Here is a 24,619-nt window from a genome sequence, read left to right as displayed (position 1 = left end):
CATGTAGGGCTTAACAGGTAATAAGCAAGATTTTAAAGTTAATGCGATGCTTTATAGGTAACCAGTGCAAGGTTGACAGAACTGGGCTAATATGTTCATACTTTTTTGTACGTGTAAGAACTCGAGCTGCCGCGTTTTGGATCAGTTGGAGTTTTTGTAATAAGCCTGCAGGGCAACCACCTAACAGTGCATTACAGTATTCTAGTCTTGATGTCATGAATGCATGAATTAACTTCTCTGCATCTGACAGTGACAGCATATGACGTAGTTTAGATATATTCTTAAAATGGAAAAATGCAATTTTACAGGTGTTGGCAACATGGCTTTCAAATGACAGATTACTATCAAATAGAACGCCGAGATTCTTTGCTGACGACGAGGGTTTTATGGAACATCCATCAATAGTTAGGCAGTAGTCTTGGTTGTTACCTACAGCAGTTTTCGGTCCAATAAGTAACACTTCTGTTTTGTCCGAGTTCAGTAATAAACAGTTGTTACTCATCCATTTTTTTATATTGCCTATGCATTCCATTATTCGATGGAACTGCTGTGTTTCATGAGGCTTCGAGGAAATATAAAGTTGAGTATCATCAGTATTAAAAAAATCTATTTTACATGTGAAAACGTTATGTTTTTATGTCAGTATTGATTATTTATTAGGTCCTAACCTTGTATAGGCAACACTCAGTCACACATAAGGACAATGTTAGTGTTACAACATGAGATAACTGACAATCTATCAATCTTTTGTGACAATAACAATGCTTTTGGGAAGAGAAGCCGATATTGTGCTCGTATTTTAAAACACCATTATATAAAGCCACCATAGACAAAACAAATAGTAATTAAGTAAGTAATTAACAAAAATGATGCGGTATTGAAGTGCGCATGCCCAGTGGAGGTAGCTGTATCCCTTCTAGCCACAACCATTATAACCTCTGTGAACCAAGAGAATAGTGCACTACATGATGACGCCACCAAAATGAGTCTCTTTCAAGACACCTTCACATCGACAACACACTCCTGAGAAATCTTAAACCTATGCATACTGTAGTCAAATATAATGTAACAATTTGCTAAATTAAAACAACTTTGAAGTTGTTCGTCAATGGCAGATAATGTTCGACAGCAGCTAGTGTTTATTATAAATACATTTTTACAGAAATGGGGTTTTCCCCGATCGTTGTTTAGGTAATGTTAAGTCATTTTAGAAATACCCACATTGGCGATGCGAAAGCAAACCGGAAACTGATATCCCACAACTTCTGACAACATCGTACATTTGTCCATTATTAACTAACAAAATAATCCAAATACCTGACATGCATCATTGAGTTTTCCTCATGACTATTAATATTTGTAAGCATAACTATCAAAGTTTTTTTGTACCCGGAAACAGAATGTTCTGTACTCTAAATATGTATAAAAGCAATAGATCGTAAACCACTGAAACCTGTTTAGAAATGTAAATGCTGTTGTGCTAATTAGCTGTCCAGATAAAACGCACCTCCCTGTTCGCATGTATGCGTTTAAACAGCGGTTTGCCCTTTCCAATATGGCAGACTCTTTGGCGTATCTGCAACTGGCCAAAGCAGCCAATGCGGCTGCTGTGACGTATAAATGAAAAGTCCTATAGGAATTTATCGAATCACACAAATAACAGAACGAGTAAACGAATTTGTAGATTTTTTTTTCTATTCTTTTTTAAGAGTTAAATGTGACCAGTACAAAAGTAATTCTGAAAGAAGACAGCCAAAATGGTCTGTTTATCCTGAGGATTGAAGTTTAATTGACACCACATCAAAATAAAAATTTCCAACAGATCTGGAATTTTATTCCATCCATATACATGCATAGCAACAACATTTTTAAGAAATATTTTTTCTTACATAAGGACATTGGAATGATCATTTTTACAGTATTCCCCTTCATCCCGCCCACCACTAACCACCAATAAGCCAGCCTTTTGTACAATTTCATTTTTTTGTTCATGAGTAAGAAATGGCTGCTGTCCTCCCCATTTATAATACTGTTTTCCATAATGTTCCCGTTCGCCTTTTTTCCAAACGTTTTTATACAAAGTATTGCGCTGAGAGCAAATTTTTAAAAGGGAGAACAAGGTGTATCAGCAAACAGAAATACGAGTACTATACAGCAATGCTGCCATCCTCAATGACACATCCAATTCTGAGTCGAAGAAAAGACACAGAGACAAACAGCAACATATATATGCAAAAGCCAAAATGTGTACATGCCGAAATATGAGCTGCGGATTTGTGCCTGGATAAAACTGTTTTAAGGCTAAAGTCAAGAGTATCAAACTGCACATTTCGGCATGTACACAAACGGTACCAGCAAATAAGAATACACAAGTGCTCCAGTAGCTATTGTTGAGTCTAAACCGCATTTCAGTTTCGTATTCTGCACCTATGGTCTCCTTGAACCTAACATACATTGTAAACAATATGTCTGCTACACAAGAATGACTATACATTAACATTACAAACAACTCTGATATAAACTTTCTTTGAATTTAAATTAAGAGCACTACTTCTATTAATACTGATTGTAAAATAAATAAAAGGTGAAAGTGGCACCAATATTACACTTGGATTTTTTTTGTCATCGTTTTGCATTAAGTCTTCAAATAATGAAAAACAAAGAAGCTTCTCTTGATTGTCCACAAGCAGCATATAAAACTGCATGATGCACTATTTCAGACACGACCTTGTACCCAAAAAAAGTGAAAAGGATCGGGGAGAGTGGAGCGCCATTTCATTTCACGTGCTCGGCGGCATGTGACGAGCAGTAAAACTTCTTGTGAGTGATAAAGTTTGACAAGTTATTGAACTGGATGTCACACAAGCGGCAGTACTTGCCGCCGCCCGCGGGCTGCGCCGACCCGTTTATGCCTTTGGCGATGGGTGCGGATTCCTCAATGGGTGATTTAGATGTGGGCGATACATTCTCGTTCGAGTCGGGAGGGTTCTCGGAGCCCCACGCGGGGGACGTTTGCTCCTCAGGCTGGTTCTCCTGTTGGGGTGTTGCTGGTGTCTGACGCTCCTCTTTATGTCCACCGTTGACGATCACCATGCCCCGGTTTTTGGGCAGCAGAGGCAAAGGATCCTTGCTGGGATGGGGGCATCCGTTGGTTGTGGGTTGTTCTGTGCCCGTCTCGCCTGCACCATTGCTGCTCTGCTCCTGTTCGGTCGCCTCACCCGGCATAACCAGACTTCCCGCCATGTAGTCGCTGGTCTTTATCCCAAAATACGGTGATAATTGGTCGGTACCTTTCACCTTCTTTATTGCTCCGGGATAGACACAGTGAGGCAAAAACATGTTCTTGTTGTCATCTTTAGATGACATGATCTGCGGCTCACTGAAAGCTTTCAGATCTGGCACCTGCCCGAGGTGCGGTGGGAACATACCGCCATTTTGCAGCATCAGCTTGCTTCCGCCGTTTTTCTCACATTTTATAGAATTCTTGTCAAAGACGTCATCAGAATTATTGCCTTCGGTTTTCATCGCCGGGAACATGGGCTGCTCCAGACCGCCAATCTCACCGTGCTGAGCAGTGGTGACCGGGCAAAAGTTCTGTTTGTGGGCTAGGTAATTCTCCACTTTGTTAAAACTTATCTTACACACGGTACATTCGTGATAGTCCAACAGTCTTTTGGGAGAGTTGCACGACTTGTCAGATGAGCACTTTTTGCTGAGATCAATGGGTGCATCTAGTTCCTGTGGGTCTGCAATAGCGTTACCTTTGGGGGGGAGAATGGGTTTGGAGACTGCCAGAGAAGCATCTAAGTGTTTCGGGACGAGGCCTGGAAAGATGTCGCATCGCGGATGAAAGCGTTCCACTAGACTTTCAACAGTCTCCTGGGACGTACAAGGATTTCCCAAAGTGGGCATTCCTAGGAATCCTGGCTGTGGCCCTACAGGATGCCTTTGCTCTTGGTCGGGAAGACACATCTCATACATCTTCCTCCGCTTGCGCGTTCTCATGGTCCGCTGCATGGCGGGCACCTTAGCGGACATACGTTTCATGGGAGGGTCGTGACGGGTGGCGCAGTAGTACTGCTTGTGAACCATGAACGTTTCATGGCGACTGAAGGTGATGTTGCACGCTTCACAAGTGGTCTTGTTTGGGTCGTTGTCACTTTCAACCAAAGATGTACTGGGACTCTTGACCTCCGTCTGTTTTCCTCCGAGTCTATCCTCAACACCTGTTGGCGTTGTGACCTTTTTGACCTGCCCGGTGAGATCTTTCTCAGGCACTTTCCCACCAGCATTCATAATATCCAAAACAGACGAATTCAAGCATGCCGTCGTCACAAGATGACTGTCGTTGTCTGATGGGAGGCATCCCGGGAGCATACCGACCGCACTGTGGCCGCTGTTTGGACTTATGGCATCGGAAACCTTGTCTGGAACACTCGAGAAATCGGGAGATTTTGCCATGTGCTGCCAGCGACTGTTACAGTAGTGCTTCTTGTGAACTAAGTAGTTATCCAGATTATTGAAGGTGATGTTGCATTCAAAGCATGTCGCACCTTTGGGCATCAGAGGACTGTAGATGACAGGTGGGTAGCTATTCCCTCCGTGGCGTAGCCTGCGATGCACCAGCTCTGACATTTTTGCTAAAATCTCTGATGCTTGAGGCACCACGGAAATGTCTTGGGAAAACGCAAACTGGGACAAGAATGGACCCATGGGAAAGGTTGGGCCCATGTTGTGCTGAACTGGAGAGGAGGCTAGCCGTGGACTTGAGGGTTCGGACTTGATTCTGGTGTAGGAGAAACTAGCCTTGCTGCCCGGATGACTCTCGCCCTTCTGAAGTCCAGGTGCAGGTTTCTTCTCAGGTCTTTCGAGCTCTCCGTCAGGACTGTTGGCCTTGTTGGGTGTGGTCTTGGGACTCTGCATGACCGCGTCTTTTCTGGCTGAGAGTTCCGCTCGTGCCGTCTGCAGGCCTTCCTCTCCTCCTCTAGGGGAGTTCTCACTGTCGCTCTCCCTCTGAATCTTGCCGGCGTGGCCGTGTAGGTCTTGGTGCTGCAGAAGCTCCCTGTGGTTCTGGAAGCTGATGTGACAGTGATTGCATCTGAAAGCAGCCTGTGACAGGTGAGAGATGATGTGATGCTGGAATGTAAGGAGCGAATCCGCTGTGTAGTTACAGATTGTGCATTTTAAGCTGGTGCCAGGGGGAAGAGACTCTTCCATTTTGACACCTGTGAAAAAGATAAAAGACTGTTTTCAATCTTGTTTCTTGATGCAACAACAATCACTGCAGAATTCACACTGTGTTTAGTTCTCTATATCTGTATCTGTGTTAACAATAAACTGTGACCTGGTTTGTCTAACACAATGAAAATGGTTTCATCATTTATTTACACTCAGGTCATTTCAAACTTGTATGACATTCTTTCTTCTGCAGAACACAAAAGTTATTTTGAAAAATGTTGGTAACCAAACAATATTGGGCCCCATAGACTTCTATTGTTGACACAAAACCGCAGAGACATTTCTTAAAATATCTTCTTTTGTTTCAAAAGAGTCAAATACCGGTTTTGAGGGTGAATAAATGATGATTAAATATTTAGCATAAATGTATTTGTGATGTCAGCATACTCACCACTGTGTGAGCTCAGGTGCATCTCCAGAGCACGAGGGCTACTGAAGCTCTTGTTGCATTGTGGGAAAGGGCAGTTGCTGGGCGTTTGGTGAGAATTGGCGTCAGTCTCTTCGGGAACGTTATCGGGTTCCCTCTGCCGCCCACTGCAGTAATACATCAGATGAGCCTGCAGGTTTCGCTCACTCCTGTACCATATCCCACATGCTTTACAGGGGAAGATATCCTCTGAAAGAGACAAGACAAGGAAGTGAAGACAAAACTCAAGCGTGTTCTTTTTCCACGTTATACATTTACAGTCACCTAATTAGTTATGCATTTCATATAAATACACTTTTAAATCTTTAAAGGCATAGTTGACCTAAAAATAAAAAAGGATTTTTGTACCCTTACATTGTTCAAAAACTGCATGCGACTCATTCTTCGGTGGAACACAAAATATATTTTGAGAAATGTCTCAACAGTGGTTTTGTGCCCATACAATTGAAGTCACTGTGGGCCAATGTAGTTTGGTAACCAACATTCTTTAAAATATCTTTTGTGTTCTGCAGAAGATAGAAAGTCATACAGGTTTTGAAAGACATGAATGTGAGGGAATGAAAAAAAGAATTCTCGTTTTTGGGTGAACTCTCTCTTTAACTTAGTATTCTTGCCATGCTAAGAAAGCAAATACAGATCATTCCACCCTGTGGTTTCCCTAATTTCTTTTCTCAGAAAAATGCCATTCTAAAAATCCTATATTTGAGATTTATGTATGGTCTGTTCACACATCTCAAATATTCAAATAAAACAAACTCTATGGTTGTTTTCATGTTGCATGGCAACAGAGATGATTCCTGCAGGCCTGTGCCCTTTCCTCAAGGGCAACTGAAAACACTGCACCATCTGCCAGCAGCATCATTCTCCATGACAAACTGAACTCAAGACCGCCCTGATAAAGTCAACAAATAAAGAATTTGCAAATGGCTGGAATTTTGCAATTACAAGGTTGGTCAAAGTCCAATCATGTTTACTGTACCCCTGAACCGAAGTGGAGCTCATCTTCTCCTCTGGCAGAAGTTAATCTGCTATATACTGTATGTGTGTGTGTAATATCCTCTGAACCGGCTCAAATGATCGAGCGAAAGAGTACAGCCGTAGGAAACAGGTGAGACCCCATATGCAGCGTCATTGCAGCCAAGTTTTACAGCGAGCTTTATCGTAAGAGTGTATGTTGACAGTTATTAATGGCTGTACGCTGTACAGTTATTGACTTTGTGTGTGAATAGAGAAATGACGCTTACTGTTGACTATAGCTGTGGGTAATATAGATGCCATCGCTGCTTGCTGGGGCAGGAGTTGAATGGTGTCCAGAAGGCGTGCTGGGTACATGCCCTCACCGAGAGACATGTGATTGACCGCCTGCAATCGAGAGTCAAAGTCCACAGCGAATGCCAGCAGCTCCTCACCTTCCATCATGTTCTTGGTTGTGGTGCACCACAGTTGGCCACCTGTTGGAGAGAGAACACACGAAACATTATTACTGCTGGGTTTGCCGCTCTGATGGCTAATGGCTAAACCTGGGGCTGTCACGATTATTAAATAATCATCTCATCGCGATTGTTTGACCTCATCGCGATGGTTTCAGATCATCAGATCAGCAATTATTGCACATCTCTATAGAAGACACTAGGGGGAGCTGTAGTGCATCTGCATATTGCATATTTTAGTGTATATATTGTAACTAAAGCATGGTAATACTTGTAAAATGTACCACCACAACACAATCACTTAAAAAAACTAAAGCATATACCATAAAAATAACCTGCAGTACAATTTAATATTATTTCAGTGTGAAAACCAGTCTACCAAAATCTCATTAACACAGAAGTAAACTTTTATTGTAGTCTTGCAAGTGAGAAAAAAACAGGCTAGAAGCTTTTCTATGACTGATAGTATTTTAATGGTGGCTTCAATTCACTCCTGATCAATTTACAAGTATTTGGTGGTTGTATTATTGACAGGTAAAACCCTAAACCTTAAGTATGATGACCCAATTTTTTCCAATGTATTTACAAGAAAAAGAACATAGTCTTTATATTCAGAACAATATGGTCGTTTCAAAGCTGAATAAAAAATGTATGAGAATTAAAAGTCAAAGCTCTAAAACAGACAATTAATCGTCATAATCGCCATGATTTATTAGACAATTAATCGTCAGCCAAATTTCATAATCATGACAGCCCTATCTAAAACATTCCAAATTTTCATTTAACCAGCATTTCTAGATGTATTGTGTCCATTACAGTCCAGTGTCTGTAATTTCAACTAAATCAAACTTCAGGAGTGACATAAAGTCATCCAACAGCAATGTGAAAGACTGACAGCATTACAAGACGCATGAAAACTGTGATCAAATCAAGGTTATCAAATAAAAATATGTTTTTTTTACTTTACCTAAATGCATGTACAAATATTACTGTTGTATTGCTTAAACGTGAATATGAACTTGTTTCTATTTAGTATTTGAGATCTGAAAAAACAGCATCTTTTCTGTTACAGTATTTTGACCTGTTTTCTGCAAATAAATAGAAATATTAACAATATTTTTATTTGACATTTAGAAGAAATATTGTTCACAGAATGAAACAAAAATGATCATTTTACCTAAGGACATACCTATAAATAGTAAATTCAGAATAACTGAAAATAATTTTAAAAAATGGTCTTTTAATTTTTTCCACGGCTGTATGATCTGTTAATTAAACACATTATTTTAATGCAATTAATTACTGAAAAAACACAAGGTATTAATGTAAAACATAATGAGATTATTTATTTATATATAATATATTCTGTTTTCATTAGCAATACTAATCTGACAGCTCACAGGTTTGAGTATATCAGCTATTTTACACTAGCTTGAACACAAAACAACTTTGACATCTTCTGAAAAGTATCTTGATTTTTAAACCATGACTGACTATTAGTATTAAGTATTAATATTCTTAGAACTAAAATCTTCTTTTGGTTCCTGTAATTTAATTCAGAGAAATCAAATCAAATATACAAATATAATATATACACGACAAAAAAACATTTCGTACTAATATATATATATATTTCCCATATTTTATTAGGTTGGTTAAAGTTTGAGTAAAAAAGAAACAGATTAAATGTAAGTAATTTATTTTATATTAAAACATTTGCGGGGTCAATATAACCCAACAAATTATAGCTAGAATTTGCAGGCACTTAACAGGTTAAAGCTGTAATCTGTAACTTTCGCCTCTATTGCCATCTCAGTTTAAAACATAAAATGCAGGGTACTTTATATACTTATCTTACGTAGGTTGAAATCAAATAAAGTCAAGTTGACATTTAAAAAAAACAATTTTCACAGTTAAACCCATTTTTATTGAATAACTCTGCCTGGTTTAATCCGAAACACTGTACACAATCAATATACAATGGGAGTTATCGATAAATATCAATTATGCTAGTTAATATGTTGCTCTTAAATGGACTGTTTGTCTGTCTACTGTACATTTATGTTGCAGTTTAGATCCAACACTTTGCTTGGGAATTTTCAATACACCCATTTAACTGTTTAAAAAAACACAGAAAAGAAAAAGAAGAGAAAACGAGAGAGGGAGGCTAAAATCTCTGATAGCGTTTATCTCCCCCACACAAATGTACAAACAAATCTGCTTCTCCAGATAACAACAAACTAGGATAAAAAGATGCTACATGGCAGAATTAGGACATTGTTTCAGAAGAGAAGCTGGACAGTATCATTTCTATTACTGTATGTCAATAATTTCTTACATTTTTTAATTCATATTTATCTTTCTATTTCTTATGCAATATATTGAAGGAGCATTTCACCTTCAAAATGAAAATTCTGTCATCATTTACAGTACGCCCTCTTGTCATTTCAAACCTGTATGACTTCCTTTCTTCTGCAGAACACAAAAGAAGGTATTTTGAAAAATGTTGGCAACAGAACAGCACAGCCCTCCCATTCACTTCAACTGTTACCAATGCAATGCAAGGGGGGCTGTTTAAAGGTTTCTTCAAAATATCTTCCTTTGTGTTCTGCGGAAGAAGGAAAGTCATTCAGGTTTGAAATGACCTGAAGGGTGAGTAAATGATGACAGAATTTTCATCTTGAAGGTGAACTTTTGATTCTGCTCCTTTTCTAAAGTGTTCACTAGTAAAAACCAACAGTCATGCAAGACCAAACACGCATGCCAAAAAGAAACCCCTTAAAAAAAGGTCAAGCTATTAACCGTCATGTCAAAGAACATTCACCACCAGAAATTGCTCATTCACCACACCGTATCTCTCAATTTTTCAGGGGTGGCCAAGTATTATACAGTGCGATAAAATCAGATCAGATATATGAATCGTAAATAAGTCGGAGGGTAAAATAGGTCGCTTATACAGGCGCTGACTGCGAGAGCTTGAGCGTGTGTTTGAAACGGGCCAGCGCTGGCAGAAAGAGCGACTTATCAAGGTGTGAATCTGCAGCGAGGAGACACGCTCTTCAGACGGGCCCTCTTCAGCAGCAGGATCCTGTCACACACCACACACTGCCTGGAGAGCCTCTCTCCTTCCTTATCGCCTAATTAAAATAACAAAACTGCCGTCGCCATCAGCGCAGATCAAAACTGTCACCTGCAACAGCGGGAGGCCACAGGTCACCTCTGTCTGCTCAGTGCACAGCTGAAGTTCCAGGAAGCACTCATTACTTACAGAAGAAAAACATACAGAGCTCTCAAGTATGCAGGATCCATTAAAACCACTTCAGCACTGTGGGAAAGACCGAGAACTGCTCCATCAGCGATGTTAGAATCTCAAAGCAGATCAATCAAAAACATGGACCAAGAAATCAATTTAGACATTTTTATGGTTTATGGCAATGGCTTTCTGAAATATGATTTACTCACAACCTATGTAATAATTAAAAGGCATTATTTAAACTTAAAGGAACTGTTCACCCAAAAATGACAATTCTGCCTTCATTTACTCCCCATCGAGTTTCAATTCTGTATAAATGTCTTTGTTCTGATGAACACAGAGAAAGAGATTTGTAAGAATGCTTGTAACCAAACAGTTGATGGCCAATATTGACTATAGTAGGAATATGACAATGGTAGTCAAAAGCGCCCAGAACTGTTTGCTTTTCTACATTCTTCAAAATATCTTCTTATGTGTTCAACAGATCAAAGAAACCTACAAAGCTAATTTTCCTACTATGGTAGTCAATGGGGTCCAAGATCTGTCACTGTTTGGTTACACGCATTCTTCCAAATCTCTTTCTCTGTGTTCATCAGAACAAAGACATTTATACAGATTTGAACAACTGGAGTAAATGAAGACATCATTTTTTTTTGGTTAACTGTCCCTTTAAATAATTCATTTTAAACAGGATTTATTTAGTCTTTGTGTCTTTAATATATTACTCAAGACAGTATATTTTTCTTAGAAATCAATGAGATTAACGTCAGAGCACACAAAAACTCACGTGTTCTGTGTTTCACATTTCGCCTGAAGACCCAGAAATCTCACAAATGTCTCCATTAGTTTCAGAAGACATCTTAAAAATGTCATAAACTGACCCTTAGATATGGAAAGTCTGCAATCAGAATTCAATATTATTAAACGTTTGTCATCGAAATGCATCAAACATCAAATTGAACCAAATCCAGATTATTTTGCCTACACAATCGACATTCGTTTTACAGCTCCATTCTCTTAATGTATTTAAAGAATTGCCACATTTGATTCTATTTTATTGCAGAAGAAAGAAAGTCATACAGGTTTTAAATGACAAGCGGGCGTGTAAATGATGACAGAATTTTCATTTTGAAGGTGAACAATTCACTCTAAATAATTGGACAAAACACACTGCTGGGTTAAAATGACCCAATGCTGGGTTATTTCAGCCCAACTTGCTGGGTTGTTTCCACTCATGATTGGGTAAAGATAACCCAGCATTGGGTCATTTTAACCCAGCAGTGTGTTTTGTCCAATTATTTACCCAGCATGGGTCAAAAACAACCCAGCACTTTTTCGAGTGAATTGTTCACCTTCTTTCTTCTGCAGAACACAAAAGAAGATATTTTGAAAAATGTTGGTAACAGAAAACCGTAGGTCCCCATTGACTTGCAATGGTTTTGGGTCCATACAGTAGAAGTCAATGCGGACCAACGCTTTTTTGGTTACCAACACTTTTCAAAATATCTTCTTTTGTGTTTGGCAGAAGAAAGAAAATCACACAGGTTAAAAATGACAACAGGGCGAGTAAATGATGACAGAATTTTCACTTTGATGGAGAACTTCTTTTTGAGCTATGAAAAAGCAAACTCTGAGCAATTTTTTTCTCTGGTTCGCTTTAAACAAACCTAGGGCTGTCTTGAATGGAAACCTGCAGAAGACTATGTGTGGACTATGAATTCTGAATTTCTCTTCTTCCGAAGATAATGAATACCAACAATTTTAAAGGCAGCTGTGAAAAAAAAGCATCTCCTCGAGTCCCACTTACAAACACCTTCAATGCGTTGACTGAGACTTCTAGTGTTTCTTAGAAGCATCGCATGACCACATGACCACCGCCTCCATAAAGCCAGACTGTTCTTGCCACTTAAGTGTGTATTATGCACCAGAGCATCTGTGAATGCGTAGGTGTGCTGTTGCCGAGACAAAAGTAAGGGGCATTCAGGCTCTCGCTGTATTGTTTTTAACATCTACAGTACCTCATATTGAAAACTAAAATCATAAATGTGTATACGTCGATGTCACATTTGAGTTCCAGTGCTAATGAGGCATCTATGTATACACGTCTATGTGTAGAGCTAAGTGACAGTCTGACAAACAGTTTGGAAACATTTCGGTATGATTTAACCCCTCATCACAAGATGGTCACAGGGTCAAAATGTTAAACCTGAGGAAGCACACCCCACATATCATTAATATGAAGGTTTCCTGTCCTGTCTGCGCTATTATGAGTTCAGCCACCCGAATTCACGGGTCGCTCTACGAGGGTTCGCTCGAGCGCAGCAGTCGAGGAACCCTTCGGTGAAGCCGGCACGCTGCTGGGTTTCGCCTGCGAGCTGTCTCCTGCAAAAAGGCCTTTGTGTTGCGGCCAATGCAGTGGCAATGAAGGCTATTGTCTCTTTCCTCCTGCAGCTCACCTGATAAAAGAATAAAGAACTCTGACATATTCCAAAAACAATGGAGGAATTAAGGACACACAATATGCCAGCTGCTTCATTAAAACAATCAAAACCCAGTATCCTGTACACAGACCAGATAACTTAAAAAAAGCCTCTTTTCATGCAATCTCGCACTGTTGAATCCACCAGCGCTGGCTCGGCCTCATACCTCAAACTCGCCCCTAATTCTCACTAATGATGCTTTTAAACACTTACTTAAAGATGTTGGCATAAAGGTATTACGGGAGGGTGCCGCGTTATGCAATTACACGTGTAACGCTTTTCTATTGGAATATACCAGCAGTAAAGGCCAAAGTGTCCCTTCAAGCCCTGAGCTCTCAAAAGACCACATACACATTTTGAGCGCTTTGAATGATTACTTTTCATGATGAGAAAGGACAGAGCTGTGGATAAAAAAACGGTTTTGTGGTAAAGGCTGACAGAAGGGGTTGGGTAATGAACTGGCCTGAGGACAGCTACTCAAATGTTTGCATGTACAAAAGACTTTAATAGTTTGCTGTAAAATGCATTGTTAAACATCTCCGTGTTTGTTTCTCCCATCTGTCCAGATGGACGGCGGTTACATCAGCACCAACCCAAACCCTCAAGAGAGAAAAAGGAATCTGGGGCACAGAAAGATAAATCCTGCATGTGTTTCATATGTCAAACAAGTGAATCTTTCCAGAAAGATTAAACATCTTTTACCTGCAGACTTTAAGTAGTTAATAAATAAGTGCATTTTATTTACAAGAGCAAATACATGACAGAGGAAAACACAGTGACTGCATTTCAGCTTCATTAACACATGCAGGAAACTGTTGAAGTGACAGTTCACCCAAAAATAAAATTTTCTTCGTCTTCATTTACTCACCCCCCGAGTTGCTCAAATGTATAAATGTCTTTGTTCCGATTAACCAGAGGTGGACGAAGTACACAACTCCCTTACTTGAGTGAAAGTACAGATACTACTGGTCAAATATTACTCCACTACAAGTAAAAGTTGTAAAGACAGATTCTTACTTGAGTAAAAGTACAGAAGTAAGTGCTTTTAAAAGTACTCAAGTATTAAAAGTAAATTTCCTTTATGTCGGTTGTGCATTGCTTTATTGTCGTATACCTTATGCATCTGAAGCAACCTACTGAATACACTGAGTAGCTCACAGTATCAGTTGTATTAAAGGATTAGTTCACTTCAAATTTTGCCCCCATTGACTTTCCATAGTAGTTTTTATTCCTACTATGGAAAGTCAATGGGGGCAAATTTTGCAGTGAGCAACTCCTTTAAGAGCTTTATATGTTTAGCACACATATGTTTAGTTTAGATATAATCCTGTATGATCATTTAGCCTAATTATCCTCATTAGCCCCCTAGGCCTATATGTATTTATGAGCAGTGTTCTTTTATTTTGTATTTTATTTTGTATATTCCCTTTACCAGTTTTAGCAGCAATTTACCAATAAGTAGTAAGGTTCTTGTAAATAGTCAAGTGTAGAAGCCATGTGTTTGTTGGATTTATTACCATTTGTATTACCATAATTTAACTACAAACATAAACTATAGCTAGTATAATGAAACTATGGTATTTTTAGTTGCTGTGGTTTTACTAAAGATTATTAATTGGAGTATGGTTCCTATATATAGAAAATGGTCAATTTGTGGATACTGTGGTTTTACTGCAAATACCATCCCTGCTGAAAAAAACAATGAATTTTTGAATTAGAATGAGATTTTTAAATTAAATTCCTCTTTGTAGTGTGTTTTGGGTTTTATTCCAATAGGATTTACCATCCCACCAATAGAATCCATCACATACAAGTAGACAAGTATCCATAGTACAATTCCCATTATAACCATTAAATCCATTACATTTTATGTTGTATTTTGGGCAGGGTTCTATTGTTTTTATTTCAACAAGAATACTTCAACTATAGTTACTTCAGTGATATATGCAATGATATAGCAGCAGATCAGAAGTTAACACGCACGCGTAGCTCAAGGTGTATGTGATGCTTATTTACCGTTTAGCCGTTATACCGATCATTTTCATGACAATGTTTCTCTTTGACTGATCGTAACCCACAGATGATTACACCACACTTTAACATGTGCCCTTTTCTTCTTTTATTGTTCTATTTGTCTTTTTAGAGCGCTATCAATGGTGTAGCAGCGCCTACATTTACATTAGAAGAAGGGGGAAGATCCCAGAGTTGCCAGATTTGTGTAAAAAAAATCTGCCAAATGGCCATTCAAAGCTTGCCGGAAAACCGTGAGCTTAGAAAAACTGAAATACTTGGCAACAGTAAAAGGTCCTGCAGATCGCAAGCCAGATAAATTGCGCACACAGGAAACCCCGCTGCATAGAAACCATTTTCTACTTTTGGACCTTTTTATAAATGTAGTGGAGTAAAAAGTATGATATTTGTCTTTCAAATGTAGTGAAGTTAAAGTGCAAGTACTCAGAAAAAATAATACTCAAGTAAAGTACAGATACTCAAAAAGTGTACTTAAGTACAGTACTCAGGTAAATTTACTTCGTTACTGTCCACCTCTGCGATTAACACAGAGAAAGATATTTGGAAGAATGCTTGAAACCAAACAATTCTTGGCCTGCAATGCAATGTTGAAGTGATAGTTCAATCATTTACTCACCCCCTCTTGTCATTTTAAACATGTATGACTTCCTTTCTTCAGCAGAACCAAAAAGAAGATATTTTGAAGAATGTTGTTAAATGGCACCCATTCACTTGCATTGGATTTGTGTCCATACAAAATAAATGAATCGGGGGCCAGTGCTGTTCCGTTAACAACTTTCTTCAAAATATCTTCTTTTGTGTTCTGCGGAAAGAAAGTCGTACAGGTTTGAAATGACAAGGGGGCAAGTAAATGATGACAGAATTTTCATTTGCGGGTGAACTATCACTTTAAGTGCTTATGTAAATACAAAAACTGGTATTACCTTCTAGACTAAACGTCATTTAAAAAAATACCAACTCACCAAGGTTATTTTAGTTTACTAAAATGTTTATTTTGAAAACATTTTCTGTTCATTGAAATGAAATTAAATATTGGCCTAAAAATGATTAGAAAAACTTAAATGTTGCCTCAAAAATGAACTGAAATAAGTTTAAAGCACTACAGTTGTAAAAATAAACAAAAACTAAAATAGAACTAAAATAAAAATGAATTAATCTTATATAACAACATAAAAAATAAAATAACGTGACGAAATAAAACGACAAAAGCATCCATTAAAATAGCTAAAACTTTTAACTAAAATTAACATAAAAACTATGAATCTAAAAATAAAAGCTAATTTAAAATATGAATAAAAAGTATATAAAACTAAAATCAAAACTATAATAAACATGCAACTCACTGTATTCTGTCTCGATGTTAATTAACATCACTACTGGTATGTCATGTAAGGCCTTAAGGGGGCACTCTTCTCATACTGTAACACATCCTAGAGGTCCGTCCGACAACTCCTCTGCTCATCCCAAAACCACATGAGACGAACCACAGAGATAAAATAATAAACAGCTTCTTGTCGCCCCTTTCTCCCAGAAATGGCCATTTACTCATTTTTGTAAGCATTTCATTGTCTGGTAGTGATTGTTTCACAAAGTTATCTGAAGCATAAATAGGCCAGATCATTACAGTCATTTCACACATGCGTATATCGACATGGTAAATATTCCTCCTCAAATACTGATACATTTCAAATAGTGACTCAAAATGAGATGCGACCCTAATGATTAAAAACGGATTTTTGACAAATCCCTTCAGAAGTGCGTGTTCATATGCAGATTTCAGAATCCCACTGATAAAAGCCTTCATTTGCTGTGTTTACAGGAACAGCTGTGATGAGAATTACCATTAAAACACATCCGCTCATCAGTTTAACGCCAAATCTAAACTTTGTTTACACATCAGACAAACGTTAGAAAAAGCATTCAAATTAAATGCAGGATGAAAAGGATCCCGCAGAGAAAAATAAACATCTCTGACTTGAAATTATGGGCACATTTTTGCAGGGTTTAATTAGAAAACAAAATGAAAAATGTTCAATAGCAACAACACTTTTAAAGCAGATTGTAAATACTCAAGAATAAAACACTCAATTGTATAAACAGAACGTTGAGAAAGTATCCTGATGCGTTTCGGTAAGTGTTTCTGTATCTCAACACCTCCCTCTGTGTCATATAATGCACTGCCTCTACAGAGCAAACACTCTCTCTGAGACCGAGCACACTTTGTCATTACGGACAGCAGGTTAGTTCGTCTGTTCTCCGCATTGGTTGCGGCAAGTCGACATGTGTTTACTGCGGCCCCCGCTGGTGAGGACACACTCGTGCCACCCGTCTTGACCATCAGCGGTAATGGGACGTCACGCCTCCGTGGCGCCGTGTCGAGCAGACCCCCAGCTGTGGTCGGTGGCCCACGTCCCCTTCCCAGCATGCCCCACGCTGGGGAGCAGGTGAACGGCCAGGCTCCAGCGGGACCGCTCACTTCCAACACGGCTCCGTCCCCCGTGCCACATGGGCGCGTGGACGCTTGCCCTCATGCAAATGCACGAAAAACGTCTCTTCGTTGGAAAGCGTCTGGCCGTGGCATTTTTCGCAGGAGATTGAGCCAGATTGATGCACCTGTCAACCATTTTGGAAGATGAGGGATAGCAGCGACATGTACAAATCGCAGGAGGGGAGCTGACAAAGATGTCTGCGCGGTTAGGTGTCACTATCAGCGCACTCACGACGCGCGTTTTTGGAAAAGAAAGACATTGATCATAACTTCAGAATGAAAATAAAATGCAATCATCCATAAGCATGCAATGAGATGAGATTAAACGGTGCCAGAAATCTCACAAAAGTCTCAAATTAGAGTTTCAGAAGAGATCTAAAAATTTTCACAAACTTAACTCGGATTTGCCAAGTCAAAATTGAATGAACGCAACACATTTCTCATCAAACTTACACAAATTAAAAATATTAACATTTATTAAACAAGTTTAGCAGAAACATCTGAGACGAAGTTGATTCGTTGTTTCACTTAAATGAAACAACCATGAACTCCATGAAATCTCCTGAGCTATAAGCAACCTCTAAGCAATATCATTTTACATTTATATTTCATTCAACAAACTCGCAACATTTATTCTCGAACTGTAGGAAGCAACAACAACCACTGGACCAGAGCACGACGGCCACCGTCATCTACAATCCAATCCTAACAGTTTGCACCATAACCCTTCCGTATTTCCACATATTGCGTAAAGCGTGAGCTAATTACGCCCTCCACCGCTTCGAGCGACCGAAATAAACAGTCAGAGGCTAAAGGATCTAATTGCGTTTGTCGGCTGGTGCGGCGGGAGGGGACACTGCTGCCCCTGCACAGTGCCATGCTGTCGATCTGGCACGGCCCGTCCACTGCCCCAGGTACTGCCATACGGCCATCTGGAGCTGACATCTGTCTCTCTATTGATCATAAGGGTTTAGCACTTGATCAAACAGACTGCGACAGGAAATTGCTCTTTTCCCCACAGTAAAGGTGGGCGGCAGGCACAGGGGTAATAGCGTGGAACAGATTCGCTGGGGCTCGCTGCGGCACACACTGGCCCTGGCACCCACAGCCAGCGGGGAGCGGGCAACGGTGGAGACGCTGTGCCAGGGTGTGACCACTTCAGATGATGTGAGTGTGTGGCATTAGAGACATGATGGAGTTTTGTTTGCATTACGGTCATCCCAGAAGGAATGAAACAGCAAAAACGACTGGAAGGAAAAAGTGAAAACACTATTACAACTATTTTCTGTATCTGTTGAAAGGTTTAGCTGTGCAACGTGTTGAGAAAAAATGACACCTCTTTTGTTAAACACAAAAGAGTTTGAAAAGTGTCAAAAAATGAGCCTAGATATATCCCCCCAAAAACATTTCAAGAGAAAAAACACACCAGATGGAGAACACTTGCTTGTAATAGACACCCAGATTCTGTACTTTATAAAACTGCTGAATACATGAACATTTTAATGAGCACTAAACATCTGCTAAACTTCTCATGCTAGACCAGCAAAACACTTCCACAAAGAACATTCCATTACATATTTACCGTTTCAATCGTTTTAATAGCATTCAATATAATAAATATATTATTATAAAAAATAAGTATACATTGGCTACAAAAAGCACACTTAAAATGTACGAATGTCAGTGCTTTACAACCAAGTGGCATCCATACTGTAATAAAAGCACAAACACGCTTTTAAGACCAAAATAATGACACAAAAACAATTTAAAGCGGCAATCCGCGATAATTTTGAGGTAAAAATGATCAGAAATCAGTTATTGAGTAAATACATAGACAGATCAGTGTTCAAAACGATTGTCATATCTTACCCTGATTCACAACGTAAGCTTATAATAATGATATATAATTTGCGCTTTCGGGTCGCCCCATGCAGGAAATTTGAATTTGGGGGAGGCATCACGTCGGTAAACACAAAGGAGAGGAACCGGCTAGTTTATCACGTGTGTGTGTGTGGATGGCACTGCTGCAGGTGACAGAGTGTTGTTCATTCTTATAACAGTCGCTTGGAATATAAATCATCATCTAGATGGCTGTGTTTATAAGCGATCATCTGGGGAATGTCATGTAAACATCTTAATTTGTTAAGTTCTGATGCTGATTACATCTGGGGAATCATCTGTTGTTAATAACAAAGTAACAGGAGAGCTAAATTGACAGCTTCATGCTAAAGCAAAAGCTAATATAGCTAATAGCTAATATAATAGACACGGTCATATGTTACTGTCATGTTGGTGTACAGATGTGCTCTGATGCGGTGTGAGCAGTCAGTCAGTCAGCACAGACAGAGGTTGGATTCATCCGCGCAGAACAGCAGTGCTAAAGCACAACCCACGTAAAGAAAATAACTCCGCTAACTGAGATGGCGACAAAGAGGCCAAAGTTAAGTAATGCAGCTTTAAGCTATTAACTATATAAACTTACATCGCTTTAAAAATCAAATGAAAAATATGTACATAACTGTAAACATATTTATAAAATTATATTAATAATTATAGTATATACACAAATGAAGAGTTTGTTTCCAAAATGAGATTCAAATGATCAAAAATCATGATCAAAAATCATGTTTTTATTGTGTTAGTTAGCTACATTTTTTGAGTTATTATGGCTTTAATCAAAACAAACCAACTGCTGTTTGATTTATATTAATTGGAATGCCCAATAAAAAAATCATGATTTTTGAAAATTAAAAAAACTGAGTTATCACATTTTGGAAATAAACTCTAAACATGGAAGCATTAAACATGCTAAAACCAAAACATGGTTACTATATCATGGTGACCACAAATTTCCATAATTACAAATGACAATAATCATAGTTTAACCATGGTATTTGTAGTATAAAGTGTGTGGTATCCGTGATAATACTAAGATTCCTAATTAGGGTTGCACGGTGTACCGGTGTTACAGTAGCATCGCGATGCTAAAGCTTCAAAATACCCACGATATCGCTCTATTTTTTTAAACGGTAGTATCGTAGGATTCAGTGAGTCACTTGCATCGTTCTTGAATAAATCAGCCGTTGTGAATGAATTGGCTCAATGATTCAATGACTCAGTAAAAACTTGCCGCCACCTACTGGTCGTTTTAGTTTCACATTTAAAGTCCCCGTGATCCGGAAGTTGAGATCGTTTTTACTTCTGCATTTTGATGCATTTACGAGTGAAATGGAATTTTGAATGTGAAAAAAGTGGCCGTGGCTTTCGTCTTTTTCTGTGATTTGATTGGATGTATAAAAACAGCCGTTGCATTTTGAAATGGAACTGGCTGCAGACTGACAGTTGAAGGGGAGGAGTTAACGGATGCTCCACCTAAGCCGTCTAACATACGTCATTTAAGACGGATAGTCAGTACAGGAAGGAAGTGCATTTTCAGATTTTAACTGAAGTTTATGAGGGCACACGATTTTTAAAAAGAGAATGACCCACTTTGATAAACTATTTACAATAAACGCTGCAATATTTCATGAAAAAATAGGCATTGCAATTTTAATTTCACCGGGACTTTAAAGTAAGTCTGACATTTCCCTTTATAAAAATCGCTGTATGAATGAAATTTTAATTAGTACCCAAGTGAAAAATGTTTTAGTGTACTTTAGTATGTACTACAGTATATTTAACAAAAATTCCTTAAAGTCGGCATGAAATTAAAAATGATCATTCTAATTGTTTTACACAGGGTTGAAGTATTTATTATAAATTATTTATCCGTGCACGTCATAATATTTTCAAAATTCATTTGCACTTGTAATCTTTAATCAAAAACGTTAACCTCCTCCCCCTCTCGAAACGACCTCTCTTCACTTCTGGTCATGAGGAATGGCGCGAGGGCGAAGCTGCAATGACTGACAGATTGCAAACTGGTTTTCAAATCTTTCACCTTTAAACAATCAGTTGTCGGTAGGGCTGTAGTCAAGTCCACCATTGTCGAGTCCAAGACAAGTCCAAGACCAGGACTAGTCGAGACCGAGTCAAGTCCGAGTCCAAAGAGGTTCGAGTCCAAGTCCGAGTCCAGAGAGGTTCGAGTCCAAGTCAAGACCGAGTCCAATTGACACAGTCAAGAGAGACAGAAAAAAATCATGACTACAAGACCACATACTTAACTATTGATAATTTATGTGATGCAAGAGACAGCATATCTTCTATTCTAAGATAATCATTTTCATTATTTTTTGTAATGATCAAAAAGCAGATAAAATAAGGTCATTTTATTTTTACTATATAGGTATAGCACTAAAGCCACAAAGCCGAAGTGTAACTGTTTATTACTTTAAGGAACTTTTTTATCAGCCCTCCTAACAGCAAGGTTGTGCAGCAATGAACACTTTTGTGCGTGTGTGTGCGTGCGTGTGCGCGCCTGCCCGTGCACGTGTGTTCGATAGAGGAGCCGCTAGAAAGAGCAGAGGCTCCACGGCTCGTTCATAAGCACGTCGGTGCCCATCCTTAAATAACATGTTCATCACAATGACAATAAAAATACAATCAATCTTATCTTTAAGCCCTACTTTCCAAACTTTCTAAAATACTCAAATGCAATGCTAACTCTGAAACATGGCATTAACTTACCTCTCTTTGTGATGCCTTTGCAGGTGTCTTACGAAATTGGATGTTGTCCCACATGTTTCGGGCAAAGTTTTGTTGCAAAAAGTTTCCTTTTAAGCGCACTGTCGATACATTTATTATGGTTTGTAAAACCAATCTGTATTATGCCGCTGCTCGCTGACATCGAGCCTGATGAACGATTGATGCTGGTTCGCGCCGCGGACGAATCGTTCATTTGAACCGGTTCTTTCTTTTTAGTGAACCGGTCGAACCAGTTCAGCTGAATCGTTCCCGTTTAACGTCTCCCGTAAACACTTAATATTATCCACAAATTAATTCAGTTATTCACTTTCTGGCGTGCATGACAGTCCCGCGGACTTGAACCAATATACCGGAGTTATGTAATTACAACAACAGCACACACTGAACTGAACTGCTGTGTGAAAAGAGAACTTATGAGCACGCGCAGCTCTCGTTCTAGAGTCGAGAGTCGGCAACAGTTTTCGGATCACAAGAATATTGCTCTATCAATGTTTTGTTTTGAAGGAGAAAATAAAACATATATCGCTGGACTCGGACGAAACCGACTAGAACATTTGCGAGACCAATGACCAAGTCCGAGACAAGTCCGAGTTCAAATACCAACGAGTCCAAGACAAGTCCGAGACCATAAAAAACGTCTCGAGACCGGACTCGAGTACTACATCACTAGTTGTCGGTAGATGAAATCAAGTCCCACCCTGCAGTTTTTCTCACTTCAGAAGTCGTTTCATTTGGGTATACGTTATGATACGGAAAAAAAGACCATCGCTACTTCCGTTTCATGCCAACTTTCATCTAAAAAAAATTAATAAAAAAGTCTTACCATAGTAGATATTAAAGTATAATACAGTATTTGCTACAGTTTATCCCATTACTAATACTACAAAATATTGTAGTGTACAGTATAATACAGTTTACTATAGTAAATACAAAATGTTTCATTTAGATCTGTGTATTAAGCAAATTTGGTTTATTTTGTAGATTTGAATTGTGAACAAGGCACAGCATAGATATACTTCAGCTGGTATAGTATCGTAAGATACGTCTATGGTACCGTGACAACCTGGTTTACTATAATAACCATGATTAATTTTCATAATGGATACACTATTTACAATAAAGTGCATAGTTGATGAACAACACTTGGGGTAACTCTGCATAGACACCTGTGTCATGTTGAAGGAAACTGACCTCAAGAAACACTTTTCATCCAGTTGACTAAAAGTCTAGCATCATTTATTGGCACTCCCACTTGTTTGACATTTTGTTATCTATGCAATGCAATGGAATTCATGCATTTGTAAATGCGGATTAAGAGTGCAAATACATTGGGACCATAATATAATTTAAAACATGTTTTTCCACACAAGGGAATCAAAAATATGTGACAACTGCAAACGCAAGAAAAAACATGCACTTCAAATTGCTTAATGACAGTTAAACCCCTTTATGCATGTGCTAAGGTCGCATATTCAGCATCCGTGCTTAAGAAACACAAATGATGCTGCGACATTTAGTTTGTGTGTGTAATTCAGCTCGTGTTAACTTCACGCCTCGCCCCTCCTCTCCCTGTCCCTCATTTCTCCTTCCTGCAGCTGATAACACCTGCGACCGCTCACCATCTCGCATTTCCATTCAATCTCAGGGCACCAAAGCCAGATACACAAGGTGCTTCCACTTTCGCAAGGAGCGAAAGAGAGAGAGTCCTGTAGCCCAAGGAAGAACTAGTTGAAAGTAGGAAGGAGGAGAAAAAAAATATGACCAGGGGACGTGATAAAAAATTATCAGCGAGTGTGTTTTCCTGTTTGGTTTTAATCTACATTTAATTAAATTCTTATCTGCTGTGTGCTTATGGCTGCATTTGAATGGCACGACTGCATTCATTATGAATGGTAAAATTGAACTTGGCGCATTGTGTGTGGCCCAATAAAGCAACAAGACTCACTGCGGCGCGTACAGGAAAAAAATCAAGTCAATTAAGACGGGTCTTTAAATTACCACTGTATCAAAACAAGGAGCGCCCGCACGCTCCATAATGAAATCCTGACAAGCGGAATGCAAACAGTTACCGCGGTAAATATACATCATTTTTGAGCACACAGTCGCACGAGTCCGCCCCGTCCAAGGACCAGACAAGGCCAGTAGGAGGTCAAATGAAAAGACCCTCATGTCTTTTCAAACCTGTATGATTTTCTTTCTTCTGCACAAAACACAAAAGAAGATATTTCGAAGAATGTCGGTAACCAAACAACATTGTCCCCAAATGACTTCCATTGTATGCACACAAAACCACTGAGACATTTCTCAAAATATCTTCCGTTGTGTTCCACAGAAGAAAGAGTCACATAAAGGTTTCGATGAACAAATGATGAAAGATTTTTGGGTGAACTACCCCTTTAACATCTCAACTCATACTCGGCAATGAGACTGAATTCACAGGGCCTGAAAATAAGGACATTTCTGATAAACCCAACGATATCTGCAGAGCGACCTCAAAAACATTTCCTTCAAACACACCTCAACAGATATCAAGCGGACGTGGATGTACCGCATCAAAAAAGTGCACCGATACACAATCACGTTTGTGATGAAAAAACGGATTTGCATGATTTCCAGACGACAGAAGGC

The 24,619-nt window shown here is 39.0% G+C and overlaps 1 protein-coding gene across 3 annotated transcripts in view; it reads right to left on the bottom strand.

Moving 5' to 3' along the window:
• Positions 1-1,766: 1,766 nt before the first annotated feature.
• Positions 1,767-24,619, bottom strand: part of zfpm2a (zinc finger protein, FOG family member 2a) — a 162,212-nt gene continuing 139,359 nt past the window's right edge. For all 3 annotated transcript variants that reach the window (XM_057339670.1, XM_057339672.1, XM_057339671.1), the window contains 3 exons: positions 6,910-7,116; positions 5,630-5,854; positions 1,767-5,225 (listed from right to left, as the gene is read on the bottom strand). In XM_057339670.1, the coding sequence (XP_057195653.1) occupies positions 2,776-5,225; positions 5,630-5,854; positions 6,910-7,116 (2,882 nt within the window). In that variant the 3' untranslated portion in view covers positions 1,767-2,775. The remainder of the gene's footprint in view (positions 5,226-5,629; positions 5,855-6,909; positions 7,117-24,619) is intronic.

Source organism: Triplophysa rosa, linkage group LG8 (assembly GCF_024868665.1).
Source record: "Triplophysa rosa linkage group LG8, Trosa_1v2, whole genome shotgun sequence".
NCBI classification, from domain to species: Eukaryota; Metazoa; Chordata; class Actinopteri; order Cypriniformes; family Nemacheilidae; genus Triplophysa; species Triplophysa rosa.
The sequence above is the reverse complement of the archived record's forward strand: the minus strand, read 5'-3'. Positions and strand labels throughout refer to the sequence as shown.